Here is a 27,077-nt window from a genome sequence, read left to right on the forward strand (position 1 = left end):
GGCTTGATTCTATATTGTGTATATTGGAGCATACTCCCGCATAGTCTGCATTGATTAGATCACACAGACAAATAGGATTTGGAGCATGTGAAAAGTTTCCCCAGGGATGTTAGCTCTAGGACACAGAGGAACACAGGAATATTGGAACAGACCAATGGTGGTCCTAGTCCAGTATGGTGCTTCTGAGGATAGCCATTGACAGGATTGTATTTTCTTCAGGACATCTTATTTTTCTTGGTAGAAGACAAGATTGCTTACTTCCTGTTGAACTATTAGCCTAAAAACATAGAGGGATCAAGTTTTAAGGAGAGTTGTAGATACTTAAGTAACAATGATATACTGATTTCAAGCTGAACACTGCGCTTCAAAAGCGGCTATGATAAAAGGAACCAGAGAGTTGTCTCTGTGGGTTTATCTAGCACAAATGAACACCAATTACAGTGTATTCTTTCCACTGGGGCTTAGTCCATCATTTTGTCTAATTATGGTATGAGTCCCACAATGGAAAAATCCCTCATTCTGTAAAGAACTAATTCCGAATAGAAATCCTAAACATCTTAAACAACTCCAATTATAATGCATTTCTTAATACATTAGCCAGCCAGAGAAAGCATATGCCATCCACTCACTACATTAAAATGCTCTGGGCATGAGAGGGAGAAACTGCTATCATAGGAGACAAAAGAGAATATCAGATAACTTATTTGACCTCCTCTCAGCCTCACTGTGGGCTTTTATTAAGTTTAAGGCCTGGTCTATACTTAGGAGTTTTATCAGCATAGCTACGGCAGTTAGGGTGTGATTTTACTTCCCCCCCCCCCCCCCCCCCCGACATAGCTGTGTTGGTAAAAGCTCTATTGTAGATGCAGTTATACTAGTATAACTTTACACTGAATTTAACTGACATAACTATTTTGGCTAGAGGTATGACTTTATATAACTGTTGGTAAAAAAACACAGTTAAAAGCCCTAATATGGCTGCAGTTACTGTTATAAAGCTGATTTAGACTAGAATAGTTATTCCCCATTCTGTAGGGAATAGCTGTACTGATGTCAATAGAGTCATATCATAAAACCACATCACAGTCAGTACTACTTAGCACGTTTGTTGCCAGTCCCAACTGAGAGGCAAAGACAGGATGTTCCTGGGCCCTGAATTGCTCTGACCACAGAAGTGTCTCAGCGTCGGGATGCGGCAGTAAGGGAGAAGCCCATACTGAACTTGTTCTTTGTAGAAAGGACTTCAGTTCCCATTGCTGCCAATTTAGCAGCTTTCAGCAACATTAAATGCACTTAGTATGCAGCGCAGGCAAACAGTAAAATAAAAATCGACTGGCTGTTAAGGCTGTCGGACTAACTTTAGACAGGCAACTATGAAGGCAAACAAGGGCATACACTGAATGTATTCTTAGCCACAACTCCACAGGCCACATTCTTTGCTCTGGGGCTTGTACAGCGCACACTGTGATATCATTGGGAGCCACCCGAGGGCAGAATTTATGTTCTTGCACCTGAAAAGCAGGCATGCTTAAATCTGTTTTGGTGAAGCCAGGCTAGGGGAAGCAAAGCTTAGAATGAAATCAATATTTCCCCTTCTGAAATCAACCATCTCTGCAGGGTCTGTGAGGTTTTGTTTGCTTGCCTCTTTTCTTCATTCCCAGGAGCACGTCTGCATTGCAGACTGTTTACATTTAACATTTTTCTCTCCACATCTATAATATGTCTTCCAACAACCGATATAAAAAAAATGAGGTAAGCCTCAAACCACCACTGGGAGGTAGTATCTCCCCCCTTTTACAGATGGGAAGAAAGATGACATAGTAAGTCTGTGACCAAGAGGGGAAGAGAACCCAGATTTCCTGACTGCCAGTCCTGTGCTTCAGACCTCTTCTTCTCTCCAATATCCAGCACAGACTTGGTGCTATTGAGGAGATTGAAAATGACAGTTACATTTCAAATCTGTGCTGTGGATTAGTCAAAGGACTGCAACGACTGAAAAGAAAATAAACGAGTAGGGAATACAGCCGCAAGTCTTTCCAAATTCAACTCAGCAGAGGGTGGTTATAGAAAAGAAAGATTAGAGTACTCCTAAAGATCAGGGTAAAAATCGCTTAAGAATGAGATCACTGTACTTAAACATTTTCCTAGACACCAGTGTAGTCAATACAGTGTTCTGTTCTGCGTTTCTAAACTAGCAGCACTTATTAAAGAGACACTGTTAATGTGAAAATTTCCTGAAACCTGTATTCCCATATCTACCTCTCTGGTGAAAGCTAATTATAACTCTTCACTCCTGAGAAAGGCCTCGCTTACTCACAAACACTGAGTGAAGGATCTTCCAGACTTACTAAAGAGAGAGGATAAACAGCCTTCCCAGGAGGTGTACTGCATGTTGTATTTATTTACAGATTTTTTTTTTAAGAAAAGATAATTACTAGCTGAAATGACACCTGACTTACTCCAGGAACAGGCCAGTATAAATAAATACACAGCTCATTTTAGATTAGCAAGCCATCCAGATATCCACATTTGCCCGTTATGATAATACAAATGATAATCACCACAGTGACAATGTATGGAATCTCCTGGGAGTCGGACAGTAGCTCCCAATGATCCAAGTAGATGGGGATGTTGTTTACTGGGTTTAGCTTTTCTTAGTGGGTGGGGGAGGAAAAGGTAAAAGAACTAGTACACACCTATGCATGAGACTACAAAAAGTAAGCCATTTTTTTTGCCTATCTCTCTACCCTTTAAAAAAAAAAAAAAAAAAAAGACAAACCCAGTAACTAAAAAGTGCCCCTATGAAAATGGCTCTCAAATTGGTCCCTGAACATGTGGTGATGGCCCATGGAGTGCTGACTGATCACATGAGCCTGGCTCCTCCTCCTTTCATCTTTAAATCACATTCAAAGAAGCCAAAATTATATTAAATATCTTCCTGGTATTAATTTTTCTATGTAAGTGATTGTTGCCAGAGCACTGATATGTCAACGCAATTGCTAGGGGAGATGTATTTGAGACAGTCTCTCTCTACAGACATACATACACACATGCATTTATATGTTTATATAAAGGTTTCTGGATAAACCAGGCACCTACTGTAGTTGATCCTAGCCCAAGGGACAGCTCGCTAAAGGGGACTTGTTGAAAATTGGTTGCTCCTGGGAGAAAAGACATCTCAGGCTCTCTGCATTCAGAAGACTTTGACTGGTAATAGGGTATAGTTTCTTATTTGCCTTCTGCTGTAATTTGGTTTGCATATTGCTTGTTTCTCAGATTACACTGCTAGAGAGGTAACATAAATCTAAGTAACAAGTGAGAAATGCCTACAGTCTCTGGAACCACACGTTCCATTCCCAGCTGGGCTGACTCTGTGCTTCATCCTTCCAGAGTAGATATGTTAAGGTCCATGAGGTTAAATGGGGAGACACAATAAGTATGATATGGGAAGCCAGAGTGCAAGCTACCCCAAAGTTGGCCCACTCCTGTGTTCAAACCCTGACCTGGAAGAACCATCTCTTGCAGTAAGAGGGTAACTGAGTGTCATGACTATTCAGTCCTTTGGCTCTTTGTTGCGACTGCCACTTATGATGGTGATTTCTTTTTGTAATGGAAAAAGGACTGCCAGTGAATAGTGCTATCTAGTCCAAGATTAGTCCCATATTTCACTGGTCTGTTAGGCCAGCCAGTGTTAAAAAAGAAAACGTATTATAATTTCTCAACAGGTATTTATCCTCATCTACTTAGTGGACCATTTCTGGGGAGGGATATACGGTGCAGTTTATGATGAGATAAATATTGCGCAAAGCTAAACACTAGGGCAAAAAAACAGTAGCACATTTAGGCATACAATGAATTCTCATTAAAATTCTGAGTTTTGAGCCTTATTAATTGAATTGACTCCCACTGATTTTATAGGGCACTTACCATGCTATGTAAGTTTCACATCTGTCTTTTTATATTCAGCACAAATATACATACTAAAAAAGCTTTGGTTTGGTCCCTGTTTTGTTTCTGGCTTTCTTTCTTTGTGACCGAGGAAAAGGACATCTGGGCTCTAGCTTTGTCTTCTTAGATTACACGTGTGTATCTTGTGCTCTGCGATGAATCGTTCCGATGACCTATCATGCATGTCTTGCCAGCAGTCTGCGTTGAGTTAGTAAAGCACATAGCCTACAGGAGGAAACTAGATGTTGCACATCTTTGAACACAAATGTCCACAGAGATGCCCCTTTTTTGTGCAACCATCACTACATATTTCTAGTCTGTCTCTTTTACCTGGTGTTTCTTCTACACAAGTGTAGAATCCACACTCTGACCCAGAAGGCTTGGTTGTCAATGTGTGCGTATCGCAATGCTGGCTGCTCCTTAGCGGGTGATCTTGGGCAAGTCACATCTGAGAGTTTCCGTTTCCCCAACTGGGAAAAAAGGGGCAACGATGTTGAACTATTAAAGCTCCTCAATAGCCAGAGTGGTAATAGAGCTCAAGGATTAGTCTCCATGCCCTCGGCCTAACACATGAACTCTCCCTTAGGTAGCTTGTTTCTGAATTGAGTGAAAAGACTTTTCAAACACCACAAGAGTGAATCTATTTTTTGTTCAAAATTTTCAATGAAAACTGAATTTTCAGAAATGGTTTATATTTTGGGGTTGGTTCACGGACTCTAAACCAGACAAAAGTCATCAGGGAGGAAAAATCCCATCTTGCAATTATTATTTTTTAACAATCTCCTAGCCGTAGTAACCACACATTTAACCAGTACACTACATACACACAGTTTTCTGATTGTTTTGTTGCAAATAACTTCATTCTGGATCCAGAGGCAGGCGGTAAGGTTGGGAAATGTTGAATCAGGTTGTAACTTGATGGAGTTACCAGCAGAAGTGAAACAAAGGCAAAGCAGTCTTGGCGTTCTGATCCTGGCCAGGCTCTTTCTCCGATTATGGCTCTTCTAGTTGCAGATCTGTGTGTGGAGAGTCTGTCTCTGCTGTGCTTATCTGCCAGCTGTCATTTCAGTGTTGCTTCTACAGTGGAACTGCGAAGAGCTTTGAAATTCAGTACATGCTACAATAGTACATCAACGAAAACGAGGCGTGTTTAGAACTCTCATTTTCTTCCTTTTCATGTCTATGTATTTAACAGCAACAGCGCAAAAAAAAAAAAGTTTCTTTTCTTTTGCATGGTTGTGAAAATAACCTTTCCAACATGAGCCAAGTGAAACCCAATGTAGTGTTGTCTTCATGGATTCACAGACTGGCAGGTTCAGTGCATCTAGGGCTGCTCAGAATTTTTCAAAGCTGCAGTAGGGTGAAAAAATCTGTGAGCAACTGTGAAACTCACATTAGTTTCACTCTTGTTGCCAGTTGGGGTGGGGAGGAAATTCCCCTGGCTGCCAGTCTCTGTATAGCAGCAGTCCATCAATGACCCAAATGGGAGCTTTCTGTGCATTTAAATGTGCTTCAGCATCAGACAAACTGGACGTATGTTGACAGAACAATGTTTTGTTTTTTGTTTTGGTTTACAATCAACTTGAATTAGTTTGAATTAAAGTTGCTAAGGGATTAGAAACTATAGTTTGTCTTAACTATAGGTATGTCTTATTTGCTTGATTGGCACCCGTGTTTGCCTACCCTGGGTATAAGCAGCCACACTACAAAGTGGCACTAAAGTTACTGTGTCCCCACTGGTGCTCCACTCACCTGGGTCTTGCTAAGACTTCTGGGGGCATATCTCATGAACCATGCACTAGGCTAAGCAGCCCTATGATTCTTTCCCAGTGAATTGTGGAAGAACTTGCCTGTCTCTCTGGGCACCAGGGGGAATTGTGGGAAGGCATTGGAGGACTTTTGGCTCTCAAGTAGTCTAGCCTGTGTTCTCACTGTCAAGTGGGTGTGGTGACACTCAGGCTTTAACCTATGGCCATAGACAAGCTAGCCAGCTTAGGTTTAAAGCATCACCAAAATCTGGGATGTGGTTCTTGTATGTGTGGTTCGGGGCGGGGGAATGAGGGGCAACACCTGCCCAGTTTCATTCTGCAGCGAAGAGGGACTCAAGGTGGGACTTAAGTTAGTTCAAGGACTTCAGGTATCATTTTTTCATTCAAATGCCAAGTTTAAAAATATTTTTTAGTGAATGGGCCAATGATTTGGATCAAGTGACTAGGACCTAACATGGCTGTGAGGGAGGTAACCTTTCTCGAACCATATGTGGCCACATTAGTGCTCCACAGACTTTGAGCCTCAGTGCAGGGTGGAGAGAGAACAGAGGCTCTGTGCCTGGGTGGGTTTGACTCACTTATGCAGAAAATTGACTGAAAGAATGACTGGAATCATGAAGTTCCTATAAAATTTATTTTTCATGAGTCCTTATTCTAGCCAGATCCCTGAACTTCTACTTGATCCCTGAAGTTAGGTGTCACCTCCCTCTAGCTTAGAACTGGATTGGGCTTCCTGTAGGGGCCATCAGTGCCTCTGTCTAGGTTAGTCAGAGGGATACTCCACATTTCCAGGGTTGGGTTCACTGCCTCTCTAGTGCTTGCAGTTGCTAGGGCAGACACTGAGAAAATGAGGCCAGAAATTGAAACCAGGGTATGTCCTAGTTATTTATTTTCCATTAATAGTTTGCAATCTAAAAATGTGGCTGTTAGTCTTAGTAAGTTTGTAGTCTATTAGAAATTGTTATACTAGGTAAGTCCAATAGCACCAAACCATTAAATGGGTCATCTGGATAGATCCCTGTGTCTGTAAAACCATGAGAGTGAGTGTCAACTGGTTGGCTGCTAGGAGTACAAAGTCATTCTGGACCTTATTGGAGAAATAATTTTAAAGTGACCACCCTAGAATAAGCGAAAGACACTTATAGCTTGCAAACAATAAAATAATCAGAGAAAGTAACAAAGACCATTCCTGAGGTCTTATCCATGTGATGGCTAGTACCATGTGATTAATCCACTTCCCCCCCCCCGTTATAAATTTACATAAAAACTAAATTCACATTAATGTCCATATAGGTATTTATAAATTGTATCTGAATTGGATAGACACCTTCCTGAATGTCATTGACCCACCTCCACTATTAGCTAAATATAATCTACTGCTGAATGAGTTCCTTCTGCCCACATCTAAGAAGATCCCAGAACACCTTCGATAAAAATCACTCTGCCAAAAACAAGTTTAATGTTATTGTTCATACAGAACATTAACTGCCTTGGAAGATGGACTTAATCTTCCTCTGTTGTGAAAGGACTACGGCAATCTGCATATAAAGCAATAATCCAGGGAGAGGGGAGGAGAATCTAGTAATCTAGGAGTTAACTTTTCATTCCGCTCTTTGCTTGTTCATTTTGAAGCCTAGGCAAATGGTAATTTTTTTTATAAGTACCTAGGTGAACTTTAGTATCTGTAAACTTCATATTCCTTTTGGACCTTCATTGTCTCTACAGATCTGAGGGTGATGAAGGATACACAGCCCCTCATAGAGTCTAAACTTTATGCTCAATGCCTTGAAGCCACGACTGTAAAACAGCAACAGTGCATGTGTAATGTTTGTGTCATGAATGAATGCTGCTGTAAAATATTAAATTCATACCCAGATCTTCACAGGTAGATAGATAGCAGCTGAAAATTGATATGGGAGATCCCCTAGCTTTGCTTGATTCCTATAGAGGAAGAGGTCCTAAATCCTTTCTCAGCAGCTCTTGTGTATTTATCTGTATGTTTAAGAATACACTTGAATGCTTTTTGTGTGTCATTTTTACAGTCCTTTCCCAGCATGCTAAATGTATCAAGCAGCCACAATCACTTGTGGATTTTTTCCCATCAGAGACCCCCCCACCATGAAAGTTCATAGAGGGTGATTGGACAGATTGTGAATCAGGATTTTTAGCCCTGAAGGTATGTTTGTATTTGAATCTTTTGCTGTTTTAACATACATTCATTATGTGGTGAAAAATGACTGTAGACAGGACACACGTTTTTTTGCAGGACACAGGATTAAACATGATTATGAACAAGCATATGTGTCCTCTCTATATTAGAATTTACAGGCATGTTTGTCATGACGAGGGCCAGTCTTCAGGGTGGATGATCTCAGATTTTTTCATATGTTAGCTAACACCAGGAAAGAACACTCCTTTTTTCCTCGTGAAGACCAGGCCCAAGAGCAAAGCAAAGTCTTCATCCCTGATTAAGGCAACTAAGCTAATGGGCGATTTCATACCATTTGCTTTTCTCAACCAGAGTTGGGAACAGCGTGTTTTTGGCCTTGTCCCATCTAAAAAAAGAAAGTTTTCCTTTCCTGAAGTCTGATGGTTACCCTTTGCTGAACTTTGCTGTTACAAAGTTAAATTCACCTCTGGAGGCCTGTGATGAGGGGAGGGATAGCTCAGTGGTTTGAGCATTGGCCTGCTAAACCCAGGGTTGTAAGCTCAATCCTTGAGGGGGCCATTTAGGGATCTGGGGCAAAATCAGTACTTGGTCCTGCTAGTGAAGGCAGGGGGCTGGACTCAATGACCTTTCAAGGTCCCTTCCAGTTCTATGAGATAGGTATATCCCATCATATATTATATTAAAACGATGGGAAGATGTCTGTTTGTTTAAGAGGATATACTGTAAACCATTCTTGCCCTATTCCCCACTCAAGGGTTTATTAATGCAGTGTTATCAGTAATGTCAATGGGAGTTATGCATATGGGATAAGAGAAGAATAAATCCCATAAAAAGTTAGATGTCCGGTTATGTCCAATTTGTGTGCGGAATGGGAGGAGGGTTCTTGGCAACCTTTAGACTAAATATGATGGGAGAATTTTTGAGGACTATTAAGGGCAGTTGTGATGGCTTCTGTTTCCTGATGATTGTGAGTTTGAGTAAGGTTATCAGATTCGAACAGGGCTGGACTGTAACCTTACAATCCAGCCTAAGGAAGGAGCAATGTGTAGTTGCCCTCTACCAGGAGAAGGGTTGGAACCAAATTAGGACTCAGTCAGTGAAGCCTGGTCCTTTGCTCTAGGGTGGAAGTGATCGGCAAAGGCTCTGGCAATACAGGTAGCTCAAACAGAGTATGGGGGCTCCTTACATTCCCTTATTCTCCTGCATGGGTGCACAGCCGGGCTTACATTTAATCTCATCTAGTAGTTCCTTACTTCTGTGATTCTCCAGCAGTCCTCATGATTCAGTTGAAGTCAGTGGGACCACTGGAGGAGTATATGACTCCTCCATGTGAGCCCTACTATGAGCTGCTGGCCTTGTGCACATTATGGTAGTAGTATAAAGCAGCCAGCTGATGCAGAATTGATTTATAGTATTTCTCTTAGGTTTTATAAAAATAATTTTTAGCAGATGGACAAGTGGGAAGCAAACAAATAAAGCCTTTCCCCAGAAGGCCCAGGCTCCTGAAAATTACAAATAGGAACAAAAAGACTACAAATGGAGAACATGTATTTTATTTGTTTCTTTGAGAAATGCAGACTTTAAAATTTGCTAGCCTTGAAAAAGACAAGCAGTGCATACAGTGTGAATATGTGTTTTCTAACAAAAATATATATAGGTCTTATGTAAATAGCCTATGGAGGGAGCATACCAGGGCATACTGAGCTGAACAGCTACTTGCTATCTGAAATGGAGACACAAAACATCGGATGGGAAAAGTGATGCTGTATGTTGGTAGCTCTGGATGCCTTTCCTGGCAGTATTGTATAGAAATATATTATCTGCCCAAATATAATATATGATTAAATATGAATGGATCAACCTTTCATTTACAATATATTTATTAAATCAATTTTTGAATAAGAGTACTTTTATGAGTTAAAATATTTTAACAGAAAATTAAGGGTCCCAATTAATTGCTATTAGGATTGGGCCCAAAATCAATTCGTGTGTCATTTTTCTTTGTACTGAAATATCTTCATTAAATAGATATATCTGCAGCTCTCTCTGTTTCTTGGGAGCAAAACTTTTCCTTCTCTGGGTGGCTGTGATAGAAGATTATTATTTCATAGAGATTATTAATTGCCACATGGGTTAAGGAATGGTCAGAATCCTACGGCTCTTGTACACTTTTAAAAGGGTCCTGCAAAAGATGGCGGTGGACTAGCCAGTATTCTGTGCTTTTGCTGCTGAAAGAATGAAACCGTATCAAGTAAACCTATTTTTATATCCTTAAACATACATGACAGCATGGCTCAATTAGTAGCAATCTGTCTTAGCAGGATTTAGGTTTAAATCCTACAACAAGTAGAATCTGGACTCCTAAGCAGTGTTGATAGAGCATCACAACAGGAGAGTGCTGCACTCTTAGAGGTAACATCCCTCAGATGAACTGTTAAGCCAAGGTCCTGTCTAGTACAGTGGTTTTCAAAGTTCAGGTCACCACCCAGTACTGGGTCGCAGAATGCAAGGCACTGGGTCACCTTGCTCAGCACCCAGGGACCCGGGCGGCCGCCCAGTAAAAACTAGTAGTCCCTATGTGTTCTGACACCGCGCTGCGCCCTGGAAGTGGCCAGCAGCAGGTCTGGCTCGTAGGTAGGGGAGCCATGGGGCTCTGCCCTGAGCACCAGACGGCCAATGGGAGCTTGGGGGGGGTTCGGTGGCTGCACGCGAGAAGCACGCGGAGCTGCTTGTGCATCTCCACTAGGGTGACCAGATGTCCTGATTTTGGGGTCTTTTTCTTATATAGGCTCCTATTACCCCCCCCACCCCTGTCCCAATTTTTCACACTCCACCTAGGAGCTGGACCTGCTAGCCACTTCTGGGGCACAGCGAGGTCTGCGATGCCAGGACAGGCGGGAAGCCTGCCTCCGCACCCGGCTGTGCCACTGACCGGGAGCCGCCAGAGGTTAGCCCACACCCCAAACCACACCCAAAGCCCCTTCCCCATCCCTAAGGCCCCCCCAAACCCAGAGCCCCTTCCTGCACCCCAGACCCCTCATCCCTGGCCCCACCCCAGAGCCAGCACCCTCAGCCCAGAGCCCTGACCCCCTCCTCCCAACCCCCTGCCCCAGCCCAGAGCCCCCTCCCACACTCTGAATTGCTCATTGGCATCAATAATTTTCTTCAACTGCGTTGCCAGAAAGAAAGTTTGAAAACCACTGGTCTAGTAGATGCTCAAGTGATGATCCCATGGCACAAGAGTACAGGATAACCTATGACCTGGCCTACATTTCTCTTCCAGGCAAATACAGTCTAATGTCCAAGGCTGTGTGGGAGATATTGCTGAAATATATTGGATGTTGTGTTTGCTTACATAGTTACTGCACTAACCGTTTTCTATGTTGAGCCTGCATCTCATGGAGTACATTGAGTACAAAAGATGCTATTCTATGTGGAGAAAGAGTCTTTAAACAGTCTTCCAGTCAAAACAGCAGTGACAATAATTGCTAATCCTTGCTGTGGACCATTCATGACCAGTGTGGTTTTAGCATCTTGTTCTTCCCCATAGAGAGATAAAGAAGCCAGACTTCTAGTCAAAAACAACCCACCGAACAACCGACCGATAAGGACAAAGAAACCACAATTCCCGAAGCATTGGAAGAACAAGTTCTTATTGTTGTTACAGGTCTGTAGAGTCAGTGCCATTGCTAATTTTAGCACTGTGTGTGGGGAGTTTTCGCTTTCCAGTCCCTTGGAGAGAGCAGAATTGGCAATTAATTGTATATAAAGTGGAAAGCACAAGGGAGCTTTATCACAAGGCTAGATTTAGACAGGAGCAAAGGAGGTAAGATGTGCTAGTTAAAATCCATGGGGAAGCACCTGCCCAGTACATATGAGTTTAAAATTATCCCTGTCTAAAAAGTGTCATTACAAGAGATAGTGGCCCAACAGAAGTGAGATGCTATATTTGATTGCCATCTTTCTGATCCATGTGAAGAAAGTCCTTATTTTTTTACATAGGGTATTATATGTTTATATAGAGAGACGTTAAAAGGACGTTTCCAACATATTGTTTCATAATGTTAGATATTTTTTTCTTACTGTTCCAGTTGATCAATTGGAATCTTGCTCTCCTATTTCAGTGCTCATATTTTCCTTTAATTTTGTAAGCACACTAGTTGGTCATTTAGGATAACTCCAGAGTACAGAGCTGTGTATGCTGATTTATTATTGCAGTGTCGGGTCTTGGCATTCTCTTCCCTTCACCTTCTCCCCTGTCCCCGTATCCTTGGGAGAAAAGTATTGGGAGTTTTGGCGTTTTCTGGGGGGAAACTACATGGAGACGAGAGAGAGGTCCAAATTCAGAACAACCTTATCACTGTTAGCAATGTCCACTTAATTCAGTAACATTAAATAGTATTTGAATTACAGAGTGGCATTGGGAAAGCTGAAAGAAATGAACCTAGTTTTAGGGAATGCAATTCCTGCGAAGGAAGGGCAGGGACCCAGAGGCAGTGTCTCTTCTGAATATGACTCACGCTGCTTGTTTCATGCACATACCTTTACCTTTTATTTTCTTTCATTCTGAATGAACTGCCTCCTTCTGATAATTGGAATGCACTATTCACTGTTTGTTTGATTCTTAATGTCTGAAAGTAATAGCCCCAGTATATGATGCACATTGGCCTTATAGCAGGAACATGTCTCTATTTCCAAAATTGCATTTTGCAAATGTGCTATTCCAAGTGGAAAAAAACACCATTTAAGATTTTCCTTCTTGAATGGGATGGATGTCTGGGGATTTTCACACCACTATTCATTTTTCATATGTGCCCTGTGGGCTCTTTGAGCCTGCGCCACAAATTAACTTTGAGTTCAAGTCTCTTATCAGGCGAGGACTCTCCTCTAGCAATAGAGGGGAAGATAACTCAGCAAATACATCTTTCAGAAAATATTCTTGTAAGTTTTTGGTTTTTTGGCTGTCATTATAGTAGTTTTTATCATTTGCATTAAATCTTTTCAGGAGGAGCTGAGTCTCTCCTGAGAGCAACGGGACTTCTGTGGTCTAGATTTTATTTAGGACGTGTGCTCTATATTCTCCTAGAAACCAAACTTCTCAACACATGTTGCTTGCAGTCTTCAGGGGGCAGGAGTGTCCTAAGCCTACTGGATATCTTATGACTGTCAATTCACAAATGAGTCAAATGATTCTGCCCTATCAGGTGCAGTACATTGCAGAGCAGAGTGGGCAGGTGGGGGTTCTCCTCCCCACAAAGCACATGCATATTTTGCCAAACAAAAGGTGCTTTGTGAACCATGCAATTCCTTCCTCCTTCCTCTTGCTTCTGTCTCATTGAATGCTAGGAATCCTGCTGTGCATTTCTACATCCGTAAACTGCTGAACATTTTCTGTGCTTTCTGGAGAGGTGGTGATTGGGGAGATCACGTGCTTTAAGCGCAAGAGCATGGTGAAGAGCAGTATGAGAAGGATGGCCAGGAGCGTTAGGAACAAGCCAACATACATGTACAGGTTGGCATATTTATCTGCTGTTGTGTTTACTTCTGTAGACAGGGTTGGCAAGTGGACACGGCCAGTAAGATTTCCACGGTATTTAAAATAAATCTCAGTCATTGCTCACTCTCAGGTTTTGTCCATTTTCTCTATTCACCGTTAAAATGTTGCCTTCCTTCACCCATTTCATGAAGAAAATCCAGAAAGGGAATTTACACCTGAAAGTGAATTCTGACCAGAGTTCTGTAGAGAAAGCACAGTTGTGTTGGTTATGAGACCTTCACTCCTCTTGGTTAAGCAAACTGCTCTACAGGAGCCTTTGGAAGTAATTTCTCACATGCCCCTGTTAGAGACTATTTTTTGTTGTTATAACTTCTTATGCTGTCAGAGTTTTAATTTGCCCAAATCTCTTTAGTCCTCTTCTGGAACTGACAGATCTAAGTTGCTGCCAGGCTTAGCTCTATACAGGCTTTCGTTTTTGAACAAAGGAGGTGAATTTTCTGCCAACCTATCACATTGCAGATGATTTATTCCTGGGTGATCTGGCAAGCTTGTTTTATCTCTTGCTAATATGGTTGATGATCTCCACTCTCCAGAGTTATGGGTGTCAGTGATTAGATGAAGGAGAGTTTGGAAAAAAACAGGGTCTTTTCCACTTTCCACATTGAACTGATTCTGTCATTAGGATCAGTTAAAAACTCTTCCTTTCTAAAAGGGAAAGAGAGAACAAAAAGAATTATTAAACCCAGTTTGTACTGTACTCTCATCATACCAACCTGACAGATAAAGGGATAACATGAAACTGATATCTGATCTGATCGCTATTAGAGCATTGCATTTCCAGGGGTACTAAGTGAATTTGCTGACGTGGTCCTGTGAGCCATTCGGCAATCCAGAAGAGCATTATGTGTTTACAAAGGCTCTTTACACCTTTAGAGGAAGGGTACTGTTACCCTGCAGAATTCACTTTTGTTTCCTATTCTAGTATTCTGTGCTTTGTGGGCAGGGCCGGCTCCAGCTTTTCTGCCACCCCAAGCGGCCAAAAAAAAAAAAAAAAAAGACGAGCGGCGGCACTTCGGCGGCAGCTCAAAGAGTAAGGCTTGGTCTACACTACCCCCCCTAATTCGAACTAAGGTACGCAACTTCAGCTACGTGAATAACGTAGCTGAAGTTCGAAGTACCTTATTTCGAATTAGTTGAAACTTACCTTGGTCCACACTCGGCAGGCAGGCTCCCCCGTCGACTCCGCGGTACTCCTCTCGGCGAGCTGGAGTACCGCAGTCGACGGCGAGCACTTCCGGGTTCGACTTATCGCGTCCAGACTAGACGCGATAAGTCGAACCCAGAAGTTCGATTTCCAGCCGTCGAACTTGCCGGTAAGTGTAGCCAAGGCCTAAGAGAGGGAATGAGGGATCTGCCGCCGAAGACCCAGACATGCCACCCCAATACCAGACGGAGTGCCGCCCCTTTGAATTGGCCGCCCCAAGCACCTGCTTCCTACGTTGGTGCCTGGAGCCGGCCCTGTGTGTGGGTTAGGGAAACACCCACTGATTATACAGATGTGGGCCATTAAAACTAATGGAGGAAAAGATATGAACCCCACTGCCTTCCTACACATAAAACTCTGCATGTCTCAGCTATAACTTGAGAACTCGGATACTGCTGGCACAGAGTGTCCTATGAGCACTGTGAAGAAGACTGCTGAAGCTCTGCCAATGTGGACTGGGTCCTGTGTGAAAATGCCCGCTTACCTCCCACAAGCAAAGCTGGTCAAAAAGGGGATTTCCATCCCGTGGGAAATTCTGACATTTCAAAACCTGATCTCATTCCAAATTGTAACAATTAAAAATTTCTCATGCAACAGAAATTCCAAAAATATTTCTCTTAGGAAACCTCAAAACGTTTTGTTTTGATGAGGTAAAAATTTTTTGTTAATGCTGAAACGCAATGTAAAATATCTAATATGCACACATTAAATATTAAAATGTAAAAGTCTAAATGAAACAAAGTTGAAAGAAAACATTTCAACGAGGGCTGTCGATTAATCACAGTTAGCACACGTGATTAACTCAAAAAAATTAATTGTGATTCAAAAAATTAATAATCATTAATTGCAGTTTTAATCACACTGTTAAACAATAGAATACCAATTTAAATTTATTAAATATTTTGGACTTTTTCTACATTTTCATATATATTGTATTCTGTGTTGTAATTGAAATCAAAGTTTTGATTATAAATATTTGCACTGTAAAAACAATAAACAAAAGAAATAGTATTTTTCAGTTCACCTCATACAAGTACTGTAGTGCAATCTTTGTTGTGAAAGTGTAACTTACAAATGTAGATTTTTTGTTTGTTACATAACTGGATTCAAAAACAAAACAATGTAAAACTTCAGAGCTTACAAGTCCACTCAGTCCTACTTTGTCTTAGTGATTGGCTGAAGAAGAACAAGTTTGTTTACATTTACAGGAGATAATGCTGCCCTCTTCTTATTTACAATGTCACCAGAAAATGAGAACAGGCATTTGCATGACACTTTGGTAGCTGGCATTGCAAGGTATTTACGTACCAGATATGCTAAACATTCATATGCCCCTTCATGCTTCGGACACAATTCCAGAGGACATGCTTCCATGCTGATGACACTAGTTACACATTTAATTAATGCCTTATTTTTTTAACTGAACTCCTGGGGGGAGAATTGTATGATCCCTGCTCTGTTTTACCCGCATTCTGCCATGTATTTCCTGTTATAGCAGTCTTGGATGATGACCCAGCACAACTTGTTCATTTTAAGAACACTTTCACTGCAGATTTGACAAAACGCAAAAAAGGTACCAATGTGATGTTTCTGAAGATAGCTACAGCACTCAACCCAAGGTTTAAGAATTTGAAGCGCCTTCCAAAATCTGAGAGGGACGAGGTGTGGAGCATGCTTTCAGGTGTCTTAAAAGAACAACACTCTGATACGGAAACTACAGAACCCAAACCACCAAAAAAGAAAATCTACCTTCTGCTGGTCGCATCTGACTCAGATAATGAAAATGAACATGCGTCGATCCACACTGCTTTGGATTGTTATCGAGCAAAACCTGTCATCAGCATGGATATATGTCCCCTGGAAGGGTGGTTGAAGCATGAAGGGACATGCAAATCTTTAGCGCATCTGGCACGTAAATATCTTGCAATGCCGGCTACAACGGTGCCATGAGAACACCTGTTCTCACTTTCAGGTGACATTGTAAACAAGAAGCAGGCAGTATTATCTCCTGAAAATGTAAACAAACTTGTTTGTCTGAGTGATTGGCTGACCAAGAAGCAGGGCCGGCTCCAGGGTTTTGGCCGCCCCAAGCAGCCCCCCCTCCTCCCCCCCCAAAAAAGCTGCGATCGTGATCTGCGGTGGCAATTCGGCGGAAGGTCCTTCGCTCCAAGCGGGAGTGAGGGACCGTCCGCCAAATTGCCGCCGAATAGCTGGACCTGCTGCCCCTCTCTGGAGTGGCCGCCCCAAGCACCTGCTTGCCAAGCTGGTGCCTGGAGCCGGCCCTGCCAAGAAGTAGGACTGAGTGGGCTTGCAAGCTCTAAAATTTTACAATTGTTTTATTTTTGAATGCAGGTTTCTTTGTACATAATTCTACATTTGTATGTTCAACTTTCATGATAAAGATGAATTGAAAGATACTATTTCTTTTGTTTTTTTACAGTGCAAATACTTGTAATAAAAATAAATATAAAGTGAGCACTGTACACTTTATATTCTGTGTTGTAATTGAAATCAATATATTTGAAAATGTAGAAAACATTCAAAATATTTAAATAAATGATATTCTATTGTTTAACAGTGTGATTAATCGCGATTACTTTTTAAAATTGTTTGATGGCCCTAATTTCAACATTATTGAAACAAAACAAAGTGAAACATCTTAATTTTGATATAAATACATTTTCAGAGGGAAAAGTTATTTATTTATTTATTTATCTATTTATTAACCAGTTCTGCCGACAAGTCAGTGCCATATTCATCTCTGGAGGGAAGAAGGCTAGCTCTAATTCACTGTGGGTCCCATCAGTACTACCACTTAGCTGGCTTGGGGGTTATCGAAGGGCTGAACACACTGTCTCCACACCACTCCCAGCATTTGCTAGGATCCCCCTTTGTTTCAAACAGTTTAAAAACAGAAAAAAGATAACTTAAGGAATGGTGGGCCAGATCCTGCTGGAAGATAGAAAGGTCAAACAGGGCTTTACTGCTGACTTAAATAGTCAGCTGGGGATTCCCCTGGAGTAATTCCTGAGTTGGGTATCTGGCTGTGTTCAACCCACTGGGATGTAGGGGCAGGAAGGGGCACGGTCAGAGCATGCTGCTGTGAGTCCTGTCGGGCCTTGAGCCAGCTCCTAAGTGGCCCTAAACCAGCCCCCATCGGCCCCATGATCTGGGGGAAGGCAAAATGGAATAAAGCCATTTTTCCAGCACAGCTGGGAGTTTGATTGTTCTAGGGCTATTTGCAATGGGCAGAATGTTTCATATCATTTAACTTTAATATTTATGTAGTGCAATTTTTCTTTGTCTATTGAATGCTGCTTCACAGTAGACCAGATTAGAGGTGGAGGCAGTGTAGTGATGGTTACTGCTGAATAGTGCAAATCCCTGGGGACTAAGCATGCAACGTCCCCAGCAAGTTGCATTTCTGTGGCGCTGGCATGTGAAGGAACGGCACTAGGAATGAAAGGTGGGATTTTCCAAAAGCACCTAAAAGACAAAGTCCCTTTAAAAGTCAATGAATTTGTGCATCTAAATCCCCTCGGTGCTCTTGAAAATCTCCCTTGAAATTCTCTCATCAGCAGTGTAGGACACAACCTTTGGGCCGTCAGTATAGCAAAAGCTTGTTTTACCCAAGTAGCTAAAATAATTAATTTGCATTGTAGACGATCACATTTTATGCCAAATGAATTTCTCATGGCCAAGTTACAAGAAATCAAAGGTTTATAGGAAATGCTGAGAAATGCTCACTCACATTGGCACAGACAGCATTGTTATAATAAATGCAGTTTTAAAACAAGGCTGGTTTATCAGCACATAATTGTAGGCCTTCCTGAGGGCAGAGGATAAAATAAAACGGTATGTATTTTCAAAGTGTTTGGATTGTCCTTAGAAAGATATTATTTCTGAAAGTTTCAAACAGGCTTTATTATTCCTTTTTCTCTCCCCCAACCATCTTCTATCGATCTCCAGACTTCCCAGATGGCTTCAGCAAAAAAGCTCCACTGAAAACAAACAAACCCCTTGGACTTCTGCAGATTGTGATCCCTGTGTTTGAGTCTGGTTTTACGTAGCATTGGCACATATTATTTTAATTGAATTAGGAGCATAAGGATGACATTTAAACTTCAGGAGCAGTCCATGGGCCAGATGTGCTACACTAGTGTATATCCAGAGTAACTCCTTCAGTTTAAGTTTATACCTATGCAAATGATACTCTCCACCTCCAATTTTGAAATCCACTTTTGAAAGCAGGAGTTCTTGTGATATTTTGGTGGATTCCCAGCTTTTTTCTCTTCCGAAGTTTCTTCCATTCTTATTACTTATTAACCTGTCCAGGAAGACTGGGGCAAAGCTGTTGCTGATGCAATTCCCCTGGAATTAGTGCAGTTGAACCAGAGATAAATCTGGTCCATTCCATGTTTTTTAAATACTTCAGCACTCCTGGAAAACCAGAATGTAACAATGTAAAGAACAAGGCCTAGATTTTCAAAAGTAGCTAGTGATATTGGGTGCCTTGGTTTTGGAGCCCAAAATGATGCCCCAAAAGGGCGGGACTTCCAGAGGGCAGGTGCTCAGCACTTTCTGAATATCAGAGTGCTTTATGTTGTCTCAAATTGAGCACCCAAAACTTGAGGCAGCCAAAATCACTGGTGACTTTGGAAATGTGTTTTCATAAGCCTGTATCTGTATAAAATACTATATAAAGACTTGTGAGGCCCACATTTCTAATTATTTGGACCGCCTCAAATATATATGTCAAATATAATATGGGTGCCTATCTCTAAAACAAAGTGGTTAGTAACACCGCTCACACATTATTCAAAAACTCAGTACTTTTCCATTCTTAACCTGAGGCGTGCCTATTTATCCTTCATATGAAAAACAGAAAGAGAGGAGACATCTGGGCGGTGATAGTACAAATGAATTCCTATCCAGTATGGGGTGAAGTTCACATTGGTGGAGACTGCCAGCAGAAGCACCCTGGACTATGTGAGCCCCATGCTGGAACCACTCCCCTATGTGCCACGGGGTCTCAGTGCTGTCCCCACATAGGCCAGCATGGAGAGCAGGGGCGGGCCAAGAGTCTCTGTTCCCAAGGATGCTGGCATCTTACCACACTAAATGGCATTGGTGTGGTGATTGTGGGAGCTGCCACTGCTATTTCAGCACACAGGCTGCAGCAGAGGACTTGAGGAATGAGGCTGTGCTACAGCCATGTACTTTGGCTCTGAGTGGGTGGGGGCAGTAAATTTCACTCCCATAATTCCCACACTTTGCCTGAGTAAAGCATGAATTTTCTCTGTAAAGAACAGACTCACTGTAGCTAGTAGGAAATACAAGATATGGAGGGAGCTTGTTTAAATACACCTACTTTAATACTATATGATTTCTCTGCCGCTGCCGAAGTGAAATCAATGTGTAGTCTGATATGCTATGAGTAAAGCGCAGAACATTGTCCTTACCCCATGTCTGCAGCTGTCTCAGCTGGTAGAGAAAACTGAAGTCTGCTTCTCTCCCTAAGGACCAGAGTGGCTAATGGCTTTACTTGCTTCTGAAAATTAGACTGTATAATGCTAAGCACATTAGGAGTTCAAATGCAACAATTAATTCCAAGCCAAGAATTTGAATTAATAAAAGTAAGAGATTAGTAGTGGAGATTTAGCATGGATTTTTATTACTTTTGTCTGATTAATATAGAATTGCAGGTAACATCAGGAGACTTCAGCTTCATTTGGACTGTTGAAAGTAGGGAAATTACCTATATCTTTTCCAGAAAGGATTCAGTTACCAAGGTCAGTCAAAGAGCATTTCACTGCTAAATATAAGAATTTGAAATGACTAGCAGGTATTTCAATGTGCAGATCTCTTTGGACACTTGCTTTAGTTTTACAAAGACTCTGTTATTCGCAGAAAAGGCACAGGAACAGAATTTCAAGGTATTTTCTATAGCCGTTTCATCCCGCTAGCTAGCCATGGAGGTTGTGTAACAGCAGGTAAGCAAATCTGATATGCAAAGATGCTGCACAAAGCCAATTTCCAAAGCAGGTTAAGATCTGAACTGTCTGATTCAGAACTGAGTAGGCAAAGACCCTCCCTGCCCTGCCTTGGGAGCCTCCAAATTAATCGTCAGACTAACAGACACTTATTAAAGTGCAGTGCATCAGAAGTAGAAACCAAAGTCCCTAAAATCTAAGATGTTGATCAATATTTGTTAATTCAGAACAGGTTCTGACCTACTTGGAAAATATGGTCCAATCCTGAGAGCTGCTCACGCCCTCAGCACCCCATTGATGTTAGTGGATGAGGCCCCTTGATTCCAAACAGATAACAATTTTATAATTATTTTTGAGAAATTATTTAAATCAAGCAAGTTCTGTAGTTTAATAAAAAAAGTCAATAATGGAAATGGAGGCTTAAAACAAACTAACATTAGAGCACTTTCCCTCATCATACGTAACAGACATACAGAGGGCCAAGGTGCTGAACTCATTCACCTCCCAATGGAGCCAATAGGAGGTGAGGGGTCTCAGCACGCTCAGGATTGAGTTTGTTTGCCTTGCCTATATAGCAAAGGAAGAGAAATAATGATGTTCAAACCCTGCAACACAGAAAGTACGGCTAGGATAAAACCAATGCATAGCTAGACAACTGCAGTAAATGCTCTTATCTTAGCTAGATGCTTCCATTCCTTTACTTTCTTTCCACTGTCAGTTTAAGTTTTAATAGGTAGCAAACGATCATTGAAACTGAGGACAACTGTTGTGTTGTGTTGCTGTTCCATCCAGTACTAAAACTACCACAGAGAGGTGAGAACAGGATTGATCAGGACAATTATTACAGTAAGAAGCGCAGTTCGAAACCACCACCGTGGGCTTTCCTAAGCTAGTAGTTCAATCCTCGTTTGCCTGGCTGGCAGAAGCAGAAAGACCCTGGTACAGAGCACAGTGTGCTTTATAAGTTACACTTTAAAAAAAAAGTCAAATAAGCACAAAAAAGCATTGAAATGCCATTTCCACCCATTTCTTGCATTTTCCCCAGTGGGAATTTGGGGGCAGGGGTCTCTTCTTTCGTTGGCAGATGGTATACTTTTGTTTTGACGCCAGAGCGTAAACTAATGTGTCTAGCCTCAGCTGTGCCAACATGTAGGAAAATAATAGAGAATTTAAAAAGCATAATTACCTTTCCTAGCAAGCAGGATTGGTGGGGCTAATCATTCGAGCATCTGGTTTAGACCTTGGACTTGCTGAGAATTTGTCTAGGAACATCTCCCCCCACTAGCTAGGTCTTTGGAAGAAATATTTGCTGTCTTACTGCTGGAGCTCGAATATCTTCTTTCGAACAAGCACGCGAAGTGCACTTTCTCCTTCTCTGCTCTTGAAGTAAATGTTTTGCTGCGTGATAGGCAGAGGCGACTCTTATTCCGGCTCTTGAGATGCCAGCTGACAGACTGATTTAACAGCATAAATGCTGATATTCTTCCTTCATTCAGCAAGGGAGGGTGCGGGGAGTCTTCTATTCATGTGCCTGAACGCTTGAATGGAAACCGCCTTAGCCAGACAGTTCCCTCCTTCAGCTGCTGCTGGCAGTTGTTAGATTGTAGAAGGAAAGGTAGCTCTCTAGCACTGCTTCTACCTCTCCTCAATAGGGAGAGAGGGAGGAGAGACCAAGAGCAAAGAGGCTGCAAGCTACACTGTGAGCAAAGTTTGTGCAAGCCTTTCTTTAACTCTTTAGAGCCCATGGGCTGTAAACCAGTCCTGCCATTTGACCATGCTGCCAGATAAGAAGTAAGGCTTAACTGTGGAGGAGAGATTGGTTAACTTAGTTTCTTTGGAGAGTGCACAAGTTTTTATTTAATGCCTAAAGGTGTTTTTGCTAGAAAAAAATCTCCACTGCCTTTTTGAGTAGTAATCTAATGATTCCTTTTGTCTCTAGAATCAGTGTCATTTACAAGATGAGAACATTGTAATCGTACCTAAGCCTCCCTGGCTTCACCATACTGTGGACTGGAATGAGAAATGTCATTTCTACGCTTGGTATCTAGTGACTTTCTATTGGCTCTTTTCTGTGAGAACAGAGGCAAAGCTATGGTATAATGCCTTGGTTAGCACTTACATAGCACCTCTCCTCTGAGGAGCTCAAAGCATTTTACAAACACAAATTAAGCTCCATAGACCCTCCGTGAGGTAGGTAAGTCTTTTCACCACTTGACGAATGTGGAAATGGAAGCACCGAAAGTTTTAAGTGATTTACCCAAGATCGCACAGTGAGTCAGGACAAGAACCAGAAATCTCAGTTCACTGCTCTAACCAGCAGGCCAGTGTTTCTCAACTCTTTTCTGAGTGGTGGCCTCTTGTTCAAAGTCAAATCTTTTCAACTCCTTATGTTTACTGTACATGTAAAAATGCATCCGTGATAACAATAAGCCTATCTAATGTGTGTGTGTGTGTGTGTGTGTGTGTGTGGTGTGTGTGTTTCAAAAGGTTGACACAGCATACTTGAGCTTGAAGGGTAAGGGTGTGCAGGGAGTGGGGGAGTGAGATTTGATTGTAATACAATTTTCAATGCTTTGCAATATCTCCCACCATTAACTTTCATGACCCCCGGGGGGATGGTGACACACAAGTTGTGAAAGCTTGCACTGGAAAACCATTTCACTCCTCCACACTGCAGAGAGAAGGACTGTATTGGGAGGGGCTGCTTCCTCTGCTTATAGTAGGGGTAAGGATCATAGGTGCTGGAACTAGGGGTGCTGCTTCACCCCCGGCTTGAAGTGGTTTCCATTATATACAGGGTTTACAGTTTGGTCCATTGGCTCTCAGCACCCGTAGGGCAGGTCCTCACTACCCACTGGATCGGCGGGTAGAGATCGATCTATTGGGGATCGATTTATCATGTCTCGTCTAGATGTGGATAAATCGATCCCCGAACATGCTCCCCATTGACTCTGGAACTCCAGCTCGCAAGAGGTGGAAGCGGAGTCAACGGGGGAGTGGCAGCGGTCGACTGGCCGCCATCCTCACAGCCAGGTAAGTTGAACTAAGATATGCCGACTTCAGCTACGCTATTCGCGTAGCTGAAGTCGGCGTATCTTAGGTCGACCCCCCTCTCCCCCCAGTGTAGACCAGGGCTCAGTATACAAATGGTTCCAGCATCTCGGTAAGGATCAGTCTGGGACAAGTCCACGCAGGTGGGAGGTAGTATGGCAAGAAAAGGTAAGGCTGTGATAAAGTAGCACTTCTCTCCTATGCACATGGGTCACAGGAGGCTTAGCAGAAGGGCCACACACTACCTCTCAGCAAGAAAGTGAAGAGGTATGGTAGGGAATACACAGTGAATAAACCAGGGGGAAATAGAAGCTTTATCTGCCTCACTCTCCAAATAATGGCTACGAAAGTTTTGTGCTAACAATGTTAATTTGGGAGGGGGGAGAGAGAGAGATTTTCTTACATTCCCTATGTCCATGCGTCAGGGAGCCATTTCCCTTTAAGAATGTATTGAAAATTTAGCTTTGCATCTTCAGACTAGTTCCTAGTGGATGGTTGCCCACTTCAAAAAAGCAAGTGCCAACTACTGGCGCCCATGGTGGCAGTCTGAGCAGAGCGGCTGAGGGCTGAAGGGGCAATAGGGACTGGACTACTCACTCACCCCTACAAGTGGTCCCTAAGGCACACTGGCAGGGCAGTATGGGAAAGTATTTGCTGCCCATGTTATACCCATTCTTCTGGGGTTTCAGTCTCCAGCGCTGACAATGAAAAACGTAGCCCTCTGAAAAGCTAAAATTCTCCTACACTTTCTCTGCAGGCCACACCCTCTGAAAGGCGAGCCATATAAAATTACTATTATTTTAATTTACTTTCCCATTTTCTTGATTCATTATTATCCAGGCTGTCCAGCGTTGCATCCACACAGCCTGTATCATGGACACTGAGCTCCCTGATAAGCCTGCTGTAAGGAGCGTAAGAAACTGAATCTGGGGGGGAAAAGAATATATGTAATTTAAAGTTGATTTGTACTATTTTCTTAAAAATGGTCATATATAAACTATCTGTAAATTTTCAAAATCCTGAGCAGACATCCTCTTAGAAAGTGTGTGGGCCTAGTTTTAGCCAGGAATGAAACTTTTACAGCCCTGGGAAAATGAGAGTGTATAATTGAAATGCTGAGACACCCCTGACTCTAGCAGTGCTGGTGAGCACCGCTGAAATGAAATGCCTTTTCTCCCTATCCGTATATCTGCTCTTCCCCGCTTGGCTTATTTTCTCTTTGTTGACGTTGCAGTAAATCATCTGTCCCCTTGCAGGACAGCACCAGTGTTTGCTGGACAGACAATCCTATATTTCTCATTTACCTCTGTGGCAGGGTGTAATAAAGACAGATGAATTCTAGACAATGCTGCATTTATCAGCCACAGCTGGGAAATTGCTCAACTGGCTGAATGACCTCTTAATCTCTGAGTAGCATATAAGGCTTTCTTCTTCTGTACTTTTGTTGAGCTGACCAATAATAAAATTGTACATTTAAAAAAAAAAGTGTTCAAATCCTCTTGGAGAAATAGAGATATGCCTGTCCCATTTTTCAAACAGCTGTTCTGAATTTTGGGGCAGAGGCTTGAGGGTCTGGTTAGGCTCTTACTTCTTTCAACTGTAATACTTAACTGTAAAAACAGATGTGCAATTAAACTGCTTCCTGGGTAAACCAGTCATTTCATGCGTTCACCACAGTCCCACTCCAGTCTTGAAATCTTTGTTTGCTCTTTATTAAATCAAAGTTTTAGTATGCTGGTTAGTAGGTAGGTACAGAATGTTTCTGTGTGGGATCTTCTACCATCTGAACTAATTTATCCGATGAACAGGGTGAAACATGCTGTACTTTGGATCTTTAACTACTGCTTTCAAGGCAGCTGTACTTAATGAAGAAAGAGCACTTGCCCTTCCGATCCTTCCTCACATACTCATCTGCTGTACAACTATTTCAAAGCTGTTTTGTTCAAAAGCAATCGAAGCCCTCAAATTAAAGGGACCTCCTGTGATCACTAGGTATCTGTGGGTTTTCTGTGCTGGGGAGAGTGTGGGCTGGTGGATTGTGAGTGTGTGTATCTCTGTTGCTAACAATTGTTTCTTGCACTCAACAGAATCTCAGAATTTGGGGCACTTACATACTCGCAGTTGCAACCATGTGAAATACTAGGGGGTAGGGATTGAGATTAAGTCTTAACTGAGGGTGTTTTGGATGGCCTGTGATTTTTTTGAGTTGGAGAAATGTCTGAAGCTTGTTCTGTGTTTAGGCATATTAATGACGCTAGTCCAGTGCGGCCACGTGTTATTTGTAGGATAACAGGCTGTACCAGCTCATTGTTTCTTTTCCCAGGTATTGGTAATCTTGCAACCTCTATTGCTCCTCTCAGTCCTCACAGCTTCTCTTCTATGGGTAAGCAGCAAATCTGTCAGTCCTTACAAGTCACTGGGAATTTTGCTGAATAAAGACCACAAGATTTGGTCCCAGGAGTAGAAATTGGTTGGCTATCTCTTGAAAGTCTGGCTGACTGGGTTTAAGCTGATGTGTGAAAGGTTTAGGGTGCGTTCATTGTAGAACCCCATCTTTCCCAGCAGAGCACTTTTAGAAAATTATGCCAGACGGATTATCAACTAGCCCAATACATTATTATTATTATTGCCACATGTAATTAATGCTGCCTAGCACTTCTACATCTTCAAAAAGCTTTATAAACATTCACTTAACTGTCCTGTCTCCCCACTGGTACGTCACAGGGGTGCAGTGTGTGGGCTGCCCAGTTTCCTATTAACAGCCTTTGGCCCAGCTAGTGGCTGTTCAGGTCAGTAGTGCAGTTCTGAAATGTACCCACAGTGCCTACTGGAATGCCTGGGGGAGAACAGCCACTGCCGTATCCCTTAGAAAGGTCCATGGTACGTTCCCCTCCATTACCACACAGGCTAGTAGATGCAGATGGTCTCTGACTCTGCCTTCTTTCTACATTCCGTCCCATTTAAGGGACAGTCACCCTCAGAGACACTAGCAGGGACAGTCCCTTTGCTAAGGAGAGTGTGAGGACTGGGACTGTGTAAGGTGGAGAAAGCACCTTGGCTCTTCCTTTCACACATCTACCCAAGGGCCAGTCACAGCGCAGCCTCTACCTCTTGAAAGACAAAGATTTACTAAAGAGGACAACTTGCATGTGAATTCAGGGGAATAAAACCTGATCCCATGCAAGACCAAAATGTACCGTAATGTCAGACACAGACAGTCTCTCCCCGGCGGCCAGAGCACTGGGGGGAGGGCGGCGAGCCCGGCCGGGGCCCTGCTCTCCCCGACCGGCTGGAGGGCCGGGAGGAGGGCGGAGAGCCCGGCCGCGGCCCCGCTCTCCCTGGCCGGCCAGAGCGCTGGGAGGAGGGCGGAGAGCCCGGCCGTGGC

General features: G+C 42.5%; 1 protein-coding gene across 1 annotated transcript; it reads right to left on the minus strand.

Annotated features, from left to right (window-relative positions):
- Nucleotides 1–11,521: 11,521 nt before the first annotated feature.
- Nucleotides 11,522–13,641, minus strand: SERTM2 (serine rich and transmembrane domain containing 2). Its single transcript, XM_024106779.3, has one exon. It carries the CDS (start codon nt 13,499–13,501, stop codon nt 13,220–13,222), a length of 282 nt encoding a protein of 93 aa, XP_023962547.1. The 5' UTR covers nt 13,502–13,641; the 3' UTR covers nt 11,522–13,219.
- Nucleotides 13,642–27,077: the final 13,436 nt, after the last annotated feature.

Source organism: Chrysemys picta, chromosome 9 (assembly GCF_011386835.1).
Source record: "Chrysemys picta bellii isolate R12L10 chromosome 9, ASM1138683v2, whole genome shotgun sequence".
In the NCBI taxonomy this organism is placed as follows: Eukaryota; Metazoa; Chordata; order Testudines; family Emydidae; genus Chrysemys; species Chrysemys picta.